This window comes from Pectinophora gossypiella, chromosome 9 (assembly GCF_024362695.1).
Source record: "Pectinophora gossypiella chromosome 9, ilPecGoss1.1, whole genome shotgun sequence".
Taxonomy (NCBI): domain Eukaryota; kingdom Metazoa; phylum Arthropoda; class Insecta; order Lepidoptera; family Gelechiidae; genus Pectinophora; species Pectinophora gossypiella.
Window position 1 is genome coordinate 5,259,282 of NC_065412.1, and position 13,210 is coordinate 5,272,491.

General features: G+C 39.1%; 2 protein-coding genes across 11 annotated transcripts in view; one reads left to right on the forward strand and one right to left on the reverse strand.

Annotated features, from left to right (window-relative positions):
• LOC126369855 (uncharacterized) overlaps window positions 1-13,147 on the forward strand; it is a 117,758-nt gene extending 104,611 nt beyond the window's left edge. For 8 of the 10 annotated variants that reach the window (XM_050014427.1, XM_050014431.1, XM_050014429.1 and 5 more), the window contains 6 exons: window positions 2,784-2,958; window positions 4,788-4,814; window positions 5,924-6,055; window positions 8,814-8,933; window positions 9,459-9,514; window positions 11,312-13,147. In XM_050014427.1, coding sequence (XP_049870384.1) covers window positions 2,784-2,958; window positions 4,788-4,814; window positions 5,924-6,055; window positions 8,814-8,933; window positions 9,459-9,514; window positions 11,312-11,960 — 1,159 coding nt within the window. In that variant the 3' untranslated portion in view covers window positions 11,961-13,147. Of the gene's footprint in view, window positions 1-2,783; window positions 2,959-4,787; window positions 4,815-5,923; window positions 6,056-8,813; window positions 8,934-9,458; window positions 9,515-9,764; window positions 10,343-11,311 lie in introns of all 10 variants that reach the window. The other 2 variants (XR_007566773.1, XM_050014434.1) reach the window with 2 other exon arrangements.
• LOC126369892 (calcineurin subunit B type 1-like) lies at window positions 6,481-7,190 on the reverse strand. The gene is made up of 2 exons (XM_050014495.1): window positions 6,855-7,190; window positions 6,481-6,660 (listed from the first exon to the last, which is right to left on the reverse strand). Exons 1-2 carry the CDS (start codon window positions 7,188-7,190, stop codon window positions 6,481-6,483), a joined length of 516 nt encoding a protein of 171 aa, XP_049870452.1.
• Window positions 13,148-13,210: the final 63 nt, after the last annotated feature.

The following is a 13,210-nucleotide window of genomic DNA, read 5'->3' on the forward strand; positions in this document are numbered from 1 at the left end:
ATCGGGTATCTTTTTATAACAATGAACAGTTCAGACGTGTCTATTTTGCTTGCACAAATACTTTTGTAGTCGACTACTAACTGTAGTACTTACGAAATAATGTTTATATTCATGCCTGTTAACCTGGTCATATCTGACTGCACTAGTACAATAATTGAAGTAGGGAGCTACTAACATCCAATATAAGTACTTGGTGTTATTGTTTGAATTGTTTCGTTTGTAATTGACTCAGTCAGCACTTACCAGCAGTGCAAGGCTAAACGAGAGGCGGTTTTTACGATTAGGTTACTCTATCCGTTTTCGTCATTACGAGAAACAAAGGTGAACCAAGGCTTTTCCTCAAAAAAATAATTTTACACAAACCATTCTGGTATATGTAGGTACATTGTTGTAACGAAATAATTTAGGGTCACTTATGTCGTTCGCTAATGTTTAAAAAAAATGTCGAAACTAGAAATGACCTTCCCATTTATTGGATTTCATATTTACAGTTGCGTCTACAGGAAACGATGTTTGGTGCGATTCTAAAAAAACGCTTTATCTAAACACATTGTATTGACATTCTACGGTGAGGAATGCAACACAATGGAGTGAATCGATCTCGTAGCACGTAGCGGTATACTAGGTCAGTGGCAGCTGCTAAACAAAACATCCGACTGCCAATGTTGTGTGCAGATTGTGCACAGTCTTTGCATACTCTCCGATGTTTTTTTTTTTGACGTGAGATATTTTAGATTTGCCGCAGATGGCATTAACTACTTGGCCGGACAAATGGGGAGCGCTGAAGGCTCTCACCCGGTACAACGTTTAAGACAACAGGCCTGAGGGTGCCCAGTTGGGCGCGAACCTCGGCTCAGGGCGTCGTCTGAGAGGAAAAATATTTGAAAGAATTAATCGACCCTAGTGGGTCGATAGCGATTTCGATCCTCCACGTGTGGGTAGTAAAGTCTAAGACAGGTTGCGCGTCTGTTGTCCCGAATTTTCACATAGTAGTTGGACTTTTGAGGTCTTGTGGCGTGATTCTTTCAGTGTCCATACTTTCCTAAGCATCGGGATCCTTCCCGCGTCCCGCTTTTTCAACCTGCTGTTCATTTCGCGTGACAACCGAATGGCACTTATTGTTTAGTTTACCTTTCTTTCACGCTCTATTGGCCCATGATTTCGTAACTAATGTTTTTCCTTTCCAATGACTTGGATAATCTGTATTCTTTTTGTTTGATGATTATAATGAGCCAATAACAATTTAGCCAGAGTTGATTGCAGCACTTAAATAGGAAGCGATTATAACTTTAGCTTGAATAACATTATATCTTGTAGCTACAACTGGGTATCAGAGATAATTGGGTCTAGGTTGGTACTGGTATTATTAGGTATCTATAATATTAGGTGTAGGTAAATATAAACATAAGTAGGACACGATCGTTCATTTCAATATGGCACATTATCTACAGCTGATAATGCAATGACCAGAGGTTCCCAACCAGATTCATTCAAAGTTAGAGTGGTCTTGTGGTCACTGGTAATAAAAATGACACGACCCAGTAAAAAAAGGTTGGGCACCACTGCAATGGACAGCCAGTAAACTAAAAACTGGTTTAAACTGTGATTAAAGTTGATACAAAATTTACATTTCTGAAAGCTTACAAATACCTACAAAGGTGTCGCACTGGGTTGCCGGCCTATTTTCGCTGCTAATTAATTTGTGAGGGCGAGTCACGCACACGCCCTGTCTTCATGCTAATGGACTCGTCAATCTGTTTATAATTGTGTTTTATCAACCCACACGAACCTAGAGTTCGATAATGATAACGAAACTTTATGAGTTTGGTAAGGACTTTTCAGGCTTGAATCACCTGATTGTCCGAAAAAGTAAGATGATTCCGTGCTTCGGAGGGCACGTTAAGCCGTTGGTCCCGGCTATTAGTCGTAAAAACACCTCCACCAACCAGCAGCAAGGAGCAGCTTGGTGGAGTATGCTCCATACCCCCTCCGGTTGATTGAGGGGAGGCCTGTGCCCAACAGTGGGACGTATATAGGCTGTTTATGTTATGTATGAGTTACAAAAAAATCGTATGTACTAGTAGGTACCCACAATAGTTAGGTAAGTAATACTTTAATGTTTTATAGGTCTTCGAAGTAATCTGCTTATAAGTGAAAGACCTAACGCTAAAGACGAGTACCTACTAACTTCAAGGTTATCGATTTGCAAACTCCCCAAGTCTCCATAAAATGTTTACGACTTGACCGTTTCAACGATAGCATTCAGTTCGTCTTCGGAAGTTATATCTGAAAAAGCCAGAAGGACCTGTTATCGAAACGAAAAAGGAATCATAGGCTTAGTCAGATAAGTATGGGGACCTTGCAACATCAACGTAAGCTGAGTTTCTTTAGAATTAAAAGCAGTTTCAAGAAAAGGCTGGTCACTAATAGAGATCCGCCCTGGCTACGTTAAGCCCTGGTCAGGTTTTTCTTCGACTTTCGAATACTTTTATGGGAAAATGGTGTGGTTTATCCAGTCTCTGATGTAAAGTTTCAGTGCCTTTTAAATAGTTGTAAGTAGGTATATTGTCGTTCAGGTAAGCGTAATACTAAAACGTAGAATAATCCACACTGGAAACTCTACTTACTTACGTCACAACTCGCAACAAATAAGGTTAGTCGGAATAAGAATTTACCAGTCAACTTACAAACAATCACAACTTAAAAAGCATTAATAATATACATAATAAATACCAAAAATGCCTATTTCAGTTTTATTTAATGTACTTTTTTTTCTTTCCCAGGGCAAGCCTGCCAGTGCGCACAGCACGACTGCTGCAGCGGTCGCGCGCGCAGACGCCATCGGAAGCAGGCGTCAGCGACGGGAGCGCGTCGCCTGCGCCGGCGCCCGCCTCGCTGCTTCAAGACGTGGTCGACATCAAGACCCTGCTGTTACAACTCAAGCGGGTCTTGCAGGAGGTCAGTTGTGTTAGATTTAAGAATGTACGCACCATTGTTATTTATATGTATATTTATTACCTGTTTTAGGCATGTATTACTTATACAGCTTGGCAAAACAGGGGTACCTAGGTCATTAAATTGTTTCCATGGGAGCTGACAGATGCCAAACCGAAGTAATTTAAAATTAATTGCCTACTTTTGCTTAGTTGCCCAGTTTTTGCTAAACTGTACCTAGGCCTATCAAGCCGGAATTTTACTCAAAGACCCCAAATCAAGCTATTTTTATCCACAGTCCATAAAATAATTGCCAAGTGTCAGAAACCTTGTGTTAACTTTCAACATCGTTTTTTTTTAATAAAATAGAAAAATATTCATTTCACAATTTCTTACGTTTATTATAAATAACTAAATTAAAAGTAAGTCTCTTTAATTTCTAGACTTCATTAGTAAGTAATATAAGTATATCTAGAACATGGAAACTAAGAAGAAAGTTTGTGAAATGGGTATTGAAATCTATCTAACGACTGAAAGCGAATAAAAGTTGACGTGATATCAAAGTCATTTCGACCTACGATAGCCATGTTGCCATTAGATAGGTACGTTTACATACAGCGAAGTATTTTTTACTCGATCGAAAACTCGCTCCTCGAATACCATACTTGGAAGGAACAGTTTGAACGGACCATAAAGCTCGCGTTGTTTCTTTCTGCTTCATTCCTTTTAAGTCGTTAGTGGATTGTGTAGATACATAGCTATTCCTTTTTTGTAAATAAAAGCATTCATTTTGTTTGGCTGTGCATAACAGAGCATGTGCGTTTAGAATATTAATCGTATGTAGATTTAGCGATAAAATAGTAAAGGAAGTAAATAATTTTTATTTGCAATTTCCCCGCTGCAATCGGGCTGTGCAGCGTGAGTGCATGCCCGTTACTTCTCTAATCATGTGGAACTGTACAATAATTATCGAGCTTCCCATGCGAAACTACGGTTGGGTTATAAGCTCAGATTAGATGAATCTAGACACATCAAAGTACCCACACTTGGAAAAATTGCTCGTTCTAAACGAATGCTAGTGAGAAAGTTAGACACGAGTGAAAATATTGCGGCGTGTGTGGAATGGAACACGTTTAGATGCTAGTAGATATTAACATGTAAAGTTTTTTTTTAAATGCAGTAAGCAAGTAGAACTAGGTAAACAGGTAATCTGTTTCAAACGTGACTTATCTAAGACTAGAATTACCTACAGTTTTATATCCTAGCAAACATATTTTTATAATTATGTTTACTGTTACTGAAAACTTGATTGCTAGATTGATCGAAGTGAATAAATATTGTATCGAACTATATGAGTATATAAGTGTCTGCAGCGTGCGATTTAGAATGCATAACAATACCACTGATCTATTTGACGTGATGCAGATACCGTAACGACCAATCCTTTCCAAGAGTGAATATGATGGAAACTATCGATGAATCTATTAAATTTTTCAATAACATTTACAGTGTTACTACAATGCACAAACTAAAAATAAACTAGGTTTGAAATAATATTTCGCGCCACGATAGAAGTTGACGGATTTTAATGAAACTAACTTGACAAATCATAATAATTATATGCAAAATCTGCGACAGTAGCGCCGCGACCTTCGGGACTTCTTTCGCATACGGATTATATTTTAAACATTGTTTATCTTTTAGTCTTTGTTTTGTAGTAACACTGTTAATGTTTAACTTGTTTAACACTGCCTGTTTTTCTTTTTTATTGCCATGTTTATGTTACTAAGTAGTAGCACTGTTCGTGTAACGTGTATGTTTGTTTGGTTGCATCTACTTGTTTGCCGCACCAGCCGGGGGATGAGCATCATTCGATGAGTGTGAGTACGCCCTTACAATACCACGCTTGTTCTGAATTCACCTTTACGTTAGAATCATTAATTTGTGCTCATTATATTGCCCTTCGTGCAAGAATTGTAAGATTACGGTATTCAGACTGACGATAGCTGTTAAGTATTTTACATACCTACTTAATTAGCTACCAATAACTCAGCCAAAATTGATTGTTTTGTTTAAAAATACATAACCCTACTTTTTGCTTTGTCGTAGTCGTATAAAAAGAGGTGAATTTTGAATAAAGCGCAAGCACTGCAATCGCTATTTTTGCCTGAATGCACACAATTTAAATTAGGTACTAAATTCAGCCAGAATTGCATACATTTGTCGGTTTTGCATACTAAGTATCATAATTTATGACTCATAAACATAATTACTTACTAATCATACGCTTTAGGTTTCAATATGCAAATCACAATGGTTGAATTTAGTAGATAGCTTTGATATTTGGCATTGCAATTGCCGAGTTAATAATTTTGTTATTTCTAAACCACTCTTTACTTTTCGCTTCTTCAAACAGTATTATCTACCTTTTTACTCTAAGAAATCTAGAACTAAGAAATTCGTGACGAGGTTATTAAGTTTAGGAACATCACTTTCGAAAAATTAGTCCCGGCTTAACAATAGATACCTACGATTTCGAAACCCGTCTGAGTTTTCTGCGGCGACATCTGAACATAATGATTTCCGTGAAACTGTCAAGGCGAGTCTTCACTTAAGGGGAACGACGCGGAGCGGACCGGACACGTGCGAAATCGACCACTGCGTGTGAGAAGACACTCCTTTCCCTCACTTGCACATCTCGGCTCGTCTCCACTTTGCTCCGCTCCGAGTGAAAACCCACCCTTAACAACTAAAGTTACATCATACATAACATAGGCTGTACCCACTACCCCATAGGTAGGGACCTACCCTAGTCTATGGGTTGTACCCCATAGGCTGTGGTTGTAGATAGCTACAGATATTGAGCATTTGCCACAGACATAGGTAGGGATAGCCCTACCTATGTCTGTGGCAAATGCTCAATCCGCGCGAAGCCAAAACCTAAAGAAAAATATATCTGTAACTAAAGGGTGTTCGTTATGTATTGCAGAGTGAAACTCTCGACCCGTTGCTAGCGGCGTGCGCGGAGTCCCCCGCGCGCGGCAACGGGCGCCGGCCCCCCGCCTCGCCGCTGCACCCCGACGCCTGCGCTGAGATGCGCCGACAGATACTCTACCTGCAGGTGAGCACTTACATCATCACAGGCCTAAAACGTCCATTACAGATTATTTGCTTTCGTTCGTAACTGAATAGCCCGAAACGGGACCGGCATGGTCTACTGCTGCACATTTACACAACACTATAACATAAATAAGTAGGTACATACATGAACTCCCGCCGTAGGTAATCTTTGAAGAACCAGACGTCCCAAACGAAACCATCTTTCAGGAATCACAACTGAAGACTACACTTCGTAAAAAAAAACTTTCAAACTTACTTAGAATCTACCAAGAATCTTTCGATCTACTAAGAATATGTGCAAAAACAATAGGTGTCGAATAGCATTCAAAAAACACTCGAAAACCCAAAGTCCATTTCCAGTGATCAGCTGACCATTACACCCTGCTGTAACGCTAAAGTTATAGAGAGCGGACGGCGCGGCGCGGTCTACACGTTGATGACCATATTATTATTCATCTTGTGCATGTGAGTCTTGCCCACAACGTTGCAGAACTCTTCAAACGATATCTTGCCGTCCTCGTCCTTGTCCGCGAGTAGGAACGTCTTATCTATGACCTGCTGTAGCTTCGAGTCCTTCATGTGTTGGCCCACCATCAACTTCAGCACCTGGAAGTAATCGGAAAATTACCGTAACGGAGTTCTAATTCCTATTAGTTAAAAGTTACAATCAGTAAGTCTTCGATATTCAATAGTTATGTAATTACGATATCCGAGTATTCAATTCCGCAGTTGAAATATCGGAAAAAATGTACGAAACTCCGGAGTTACGATACTCGGAAACTCCGGAATGGATGCCCTACCTGGAAGAGCTCTCCGTTGGAGATCAAGCCATCCTTGTCTATATCGTAGATGCGGAAGACAAACCGCAGCTTGGACATCATATCGCTCTGCACACAAAACTGCGACATGCCTTGGATGAACTCTTTGAAGTCAACCTCTCCGTCGCCGTCTGTGTCGAAGATGTCGATGACGCGGTGCACGAGTGGGTTATGCTGCAGCTCTGGCAACGACATAAACTCGCCGATGGACAGTCCGCCGGAGTTGTCCAGATCCAGTTTGCGGAACCGCTTGCCGAGTCGCCGGATTTCCTCCACGGTGAAGTTAGAACACATCGGGATAGAATTCTCATTACCCATTTTGTTTGTTATTTTCACGAGGTTAAAAACGATCTGACGACACAAACACTAGGGCTCTGAAAAGATTTGACAGCTTTTTTTTTAATATCGCAATAATTTCTCTACACAGAATACATTTTCGAGTTAGGTACCTATTTTTTTTTTTTTTTTGAAATATCACTTAAACGCAGATAATTAAAATAATACAGCACTATAATCGTCACCATATTTAGGGATTCAATATTAAAACAGTAACAGCACACCGCCCGCCACTAAGTAGAACACTAGAAGACCTATAGCTACCTTCATACCTCACAGCCCTAATCCCTCATAGACAAGCTATTGGAAACCAATTTACAGTCTTACATTTATAGTATTTTGCAAATATGCAACAATATGATCATGATTGAATAACACTGGTAATCTACCAACCTATTTTTGAGTTTGATCAATAATAACAACTCCCGTCTTTTGAGAATACACACACACACACACACTCACAGTGAACGAAAAATAAAAACTTTTTACTTAAAATTATGATCTATAGATTAGTCAAGACAGGACGGAAAATAAGAATTATTACTAAACCCATTGGAGCAATGTAAGGAGTAATTAACTGTAATCTAATAATGACTACTTATATCGTAATGGTGGCCAGGAAACGCTGGTTAAGAAAGGAACGCCGGATGATATGACGTGAGAAAAAAGATAAAGATAAGCAACGTAATTTAGTTATTGGAGTTACGTAAGACGATCATAGAAACAAGGGAAATATGACATCTGTATAGTATAACACTAAATTACACAAGTCCACATGTCGCCCGTTAATCCAACGTGTTCGTCAGATTAAATGAAAGAGATTGAAAACTGAAGGCAAGGCACTGGCCTAAATTGGATATTGAAAACTGAAGACAAGGCTTAGGCCTATATTGATCGTGAATTTCGAATATTAAATTACTAAAGTCAAGGCTGTATGGCCCTCAGATCTTTGCCTGCCTTATACATATAAGGCGAATTTAAACAACAACAACAGTGCGTGAAGCGGCCGCACCAAGACGCATTTACACAAGTGCTAAGTATAACCCAGAACATTGGACCTCATATATTGTACCCACCTATAGGTTATAGGTACTAAACCCAGATATGCTTAATAACGTTAGGTAAACCATCACATGGCAAGTATAAGGAAAGAGAACCAAATACTTTAAAACCACAATTTTCAAAACAAACTGCAGCGTGTTTTATCAACAGTAACACGTGTAGGTACAACTGAACCACAACAATATTTTTCCTTGAATATGACTAACGTTGTCCTACTTTTATGAAATACAAACCAAAAGTACGTTCGTATTGGGCTGAGCAGAACCTTAAATCAATAAGATAACACTCCACCACTCCACATATTCGATCTATGACAGATATGATGAACCGTGCAGTGACAGGATAGCCCAGCCCATCGCACAAACAGATAGTTCATCATTTTCGAGAGGACATTTTGAGTTCGTCCTAACATAGACATGATGAATCATAATGGCGACAGGCTACCAACCTTAACGCTCATAGACTTAGACACTCCATAGTTTTGACGAGGACATTTGTTGACTGTTCGTATGTATTGTTAAAGTGTTGATTGTAACGTTACAGAGTCAGCTAGAGGAACGGGACAGGTTAGTGCGCGTGTTGCAGCAACAAATGCTGCGCATGGCTGAGACGCACGAGCCGCGCAACGACGACACCTGCAACAGAGCCACGCAGACGGATCGGGTATGCACCAATATCTAACCCCACTCTCAACTACTCTAATAAATCAATCCATCGATCGATTGATCGATCTCTGATCGGTTACGACAGCCATATAAGAGCGCATCTTAGGCGCTCCTAGATTGGAAACTTGACGCCATGGCCGAATACGGCTGGAAGGATAAAACGACCTTGTAGAAAACGAATCGTACCTATAATTACGACTTTTGTATAAATGCTTGGTACTTACCTCAAAATAAGGAATGACCTGCATGAGCGGGAATAGCGGGATACCCAAGACGAAAAGAAGAAGTCGAAATATTTGTGAATTCTGAGATGGATATGATAAACCGTATGAATACTTTAATAGAATATGCTTACTTAAATCATCATTTAATCTGTTGATTCTGATGTTAAATAAATTTTAAAATATAACTTTTGAATTCCAATAAAAATGATTTGATGTTGAATTAAAATGTTGCATGGTAAACAAAGTGTGTCTAACCAGTATCTGACGACTTTTGTAACACATGTGTTTTCACGTTCCAGTTGCGGCCACCGATGAGCACCGCGTTAACAAGTTCTGAAAATTCCGGATTAGTGAGGTAACATCCTCTGTTAACTAAACACACTCATGCACTGTACACTGTACTATATCGTCATAGCACTATATGACGACGAAGAGTTTATGGTATATGACACTATCTGTTTCTTTATCGCTGATTTTGTTATCATTTGCTTGTTAATATTCATTTATTATTATGTATTTTATTTCATTTTTATCTATTGGTCTTGTTGCACCTTCACTTTTTTTATTATATTTCCATATTCAGTTCTATTTATTTATTGTTTTAGGTTAATCGCCGCCGCAATACATACACTGAAATCAATTTTACGAGACATACATTCTTCGATCACTGTATTCTACATACCTCCCATCATCCCCTCATATTATTTCTCGCGATGTAAAGAAAATTGTTGTTCAGTAATAAGGAACACAATTTCTAAAAGTCATTCGCTGGTTACAAATTTTAAAAGTTCCAGATGGATTTTGATATTCAGTCACTACATGAATCAAAAAATGATCTTCGCACCCACATCTATGTGCAGAGTTACTCTTAGTTTGTCCCCCTATTTTGCTGGAATTTTCATTTGACTTCACAACCTTTGCATTAGTTATATTCACTACTACCTCGCTCTAAGTACAAAATTATTTATCAACTATTTTTAATATATTAGCTGTTATTTTAAATTATAAATATCATCTCACATGTTGGACTTCCTGTTAATCATTGTCATTGTTCCGAATTTCATTTTGTTCTGATTTCCTCACATGCTGCTTTAAATTCCAATTGGATTTTGGGCAAAATCTGACTTTGTGGTCGCGTGGCAGTTTCCACTTGGGTGGAGCGCGGGTTCGTCCGTCGGATCAGGTAGCGTGGATCGACTGCTTGCTGGCTCTTTGCCTCTTGTGTTCCGTCAATGTGTTGTGCTTGCTGCATCTCTTGTACCGGTCCTCGAGCGATGGCGTGTACCTCGTCTCGGATAGGGACATAGACGAGTATTGCTACAAGTTCTACAACTGACCCAGCATTGTGCATGAGGATATCTAAAGCTGCCTAGCCTACTCAATACAAGTTGATTATAGAAACAATATTTCTTAGTTCTAAAGTGCCTATAATAAGTTATTAAGTAAATGATTTGTGTGCCTCTAATGTGTTATAGACGGCCAATAAACAGCCTTTTTATAATGTATGCATAAATTATATATGTATTGTTTATTTATAAAACTTTCACAATTATCCTGATGCTGGTGCTAGTAAAAAGTAAAATTGTATTTTTAAATTCGTAGCATGAGATCTGTAAAGCAATTATATTAGAACTAGACAAAGGCACTATATCGACACTGTACATTGGCTGGCCGTGTTGAGTTGGTTGGCTTCGAACAAGTAGGAGTAGTTGTGTTTGTGTTGACTGTAGGTTGTGTGTGAGTTTGGAAGTTTGGTTTGACTGGAACTAATTGTGTTATATCTTTGATTTTGAATTCTGTCTCTGTGTTACACGCTGCCCTACCAGAATGTAAAGGTGAGGTTCTACTAAACGCTAAACTTTTATTATAATAAGAACTGAGCTTTCTGGAATGGTGTCAAAGTTTACCTGGTTTGGTTGTTTACTTACTTATAAAAAAGTAAACAATTTCGTACATATGGCTTGCGTTAGAAATTTCAGCGTGCCATTGTAGATGTTTTTTTCTTCTTGAGATGATTCTTTATACTTCTATTTTCACAATTGTGTGTACAGTTCGACAAAATATTAATATTTTGTATAAAGAGTCCTTATATACTTAGGTCTTAATTTAAGAGCTCTTAACTCAACTCTAACACCAATTTCTCATCCCCCAGTTGGAATGAACAAGCTAGCGGGAGGAAGCTGCCGTTATACAGTGAAGCACAAAAGACTAGACGGCCAGTGAACGGGACCGTAAACAAAGTATGTCAGTGCGGGGGGAGGAGAGTGAACGGGGCGAGTGAGGAGGAGAGGCGCGAGTCCGTGCAGCTGAGGAGCAGCTGCCGCGTCGGGAACAAGTACCTGCAGGCTCTCGCCGCGCAGCCGACGCAACCAGCTGCAGAACCCCGTCGCTACATCAAGCGCGACTCCTCTGTCGGCGAGAAGTCCGACCGCCGCCCCACGCTCTACTCCGCCCGATCCCGCTCCATAGAAAACTTCCAAAACCAATCCTACTCCATCACCGAACCTCTGCTCGCCAAAAACGCGGTCATCGAAGAGACGACCCTCAAACACCACACCTCCTACGGAGACCTCTATAACGGTAGAATTAGCAGCAAAGAGAGCGTCAACGGCAATAGACATAGTCCGAGTTTGAACGGTCAGTCCACCGACACGGACTACAGCTCCGACGGAGGGTACAAGTCGTTGCCCTCCTCTATCAATTGTAACGGATATTCCCCTAAGAAGGTGAGTGGCATCCCGCGACGGTCCATCGAACAAAAATTCATATCCACTAAGCACGTAAAAGCGAGCGCCCTTTGAACGCACACTGTTAAACGCTCCCTGCCGAGCTTGTTGCGATTGTGATATTTATGATCGGTTCATTAGGTAGACCTTGCTAGACGTGAGACTGTGACGATGTAACTATAATCGGTATACAGATCTACCATATCGACTCTGATAGATCTTGGATAATGCTTGCCAGGAAAACAATTGTAAAATTTTTAAGTTTGCTTAAGCACCTTTGCCAAATGAAGGCAAGGTCTACCTTTTGAAGCGGCAGCTCGCTGTAGCGTGCAGTGCCATCTAGCGCCACCTGGCTGTGTCGCCGTGTGGCGGTGTCACGCGTGTGGACGAAGCAGAGCAACGCTTGTTCGCATTTATTGTTTCCACTCATACGAGGCTAAGTATTTAAGCTACCTTTAGTTGTTGGATGCCAAATTATATTCGGTGTAATTATTATCAATATTATATGTAAACTCGTCTTGTTTGACTTGAAATGTTTCGTTTCGTAACCGGTTGCTTAGTGCATTTTTTTGTTTTCCGAGCTAAACTTGACCTTTGTATGATACATGTAGTGGAGTCTATGAGGACCTAATTTAATAGATTTAATTTACAAATTTGTATACAGGCGATAACTGTTATCTTAGATTTTCTATGGTAAACAAACTAGTAGATAAAGCTGTAATATGTGATAAGAGTGGCTGTAAGAACTTGTTTAATTTTTACTTTTCCTGTTGTTAATCGATCGGTAATTAGCTACTATTTATTATGATATAATTATCTAATGATATCATTATTCAATTATACCTTTACTTGTCTATTAAAAATAATAATTTATTTGCTGTGTAATGTTTAGAAATTGAACAGGAGTAGGTATCAGATAGGTACAAATATAGCTTAAAGGCATTCGTTGTATTTTAATCACAGGTGTCATTTGTAAAAGCATTTCGGGTCAATGTTAATGTAATTAAACGTATTTAGCCCTTGAGAATAGTTGAACTTTATCTTCCGGAAGCATAATATTTAAGTACCTATTGTATTGATACCTAGAATATGATAACTGTATCTATTATTATACCTACATAATTCTGTCTACTTATGGCTATCATCTATTCATTATATTGCGCTTTCCTACGTTAGTTATGTAACTATAAGCCCATTAAAGTTAGTAAAAACTATATTTAATTTAAAATTGAAGTTGTTTTAATAAATAATTTTAATTTTGACTCCTTTTTGTTTAATTTTGTTGTTTTTGCCCTAATATGAAAATTCAGTTACTAATAATGATT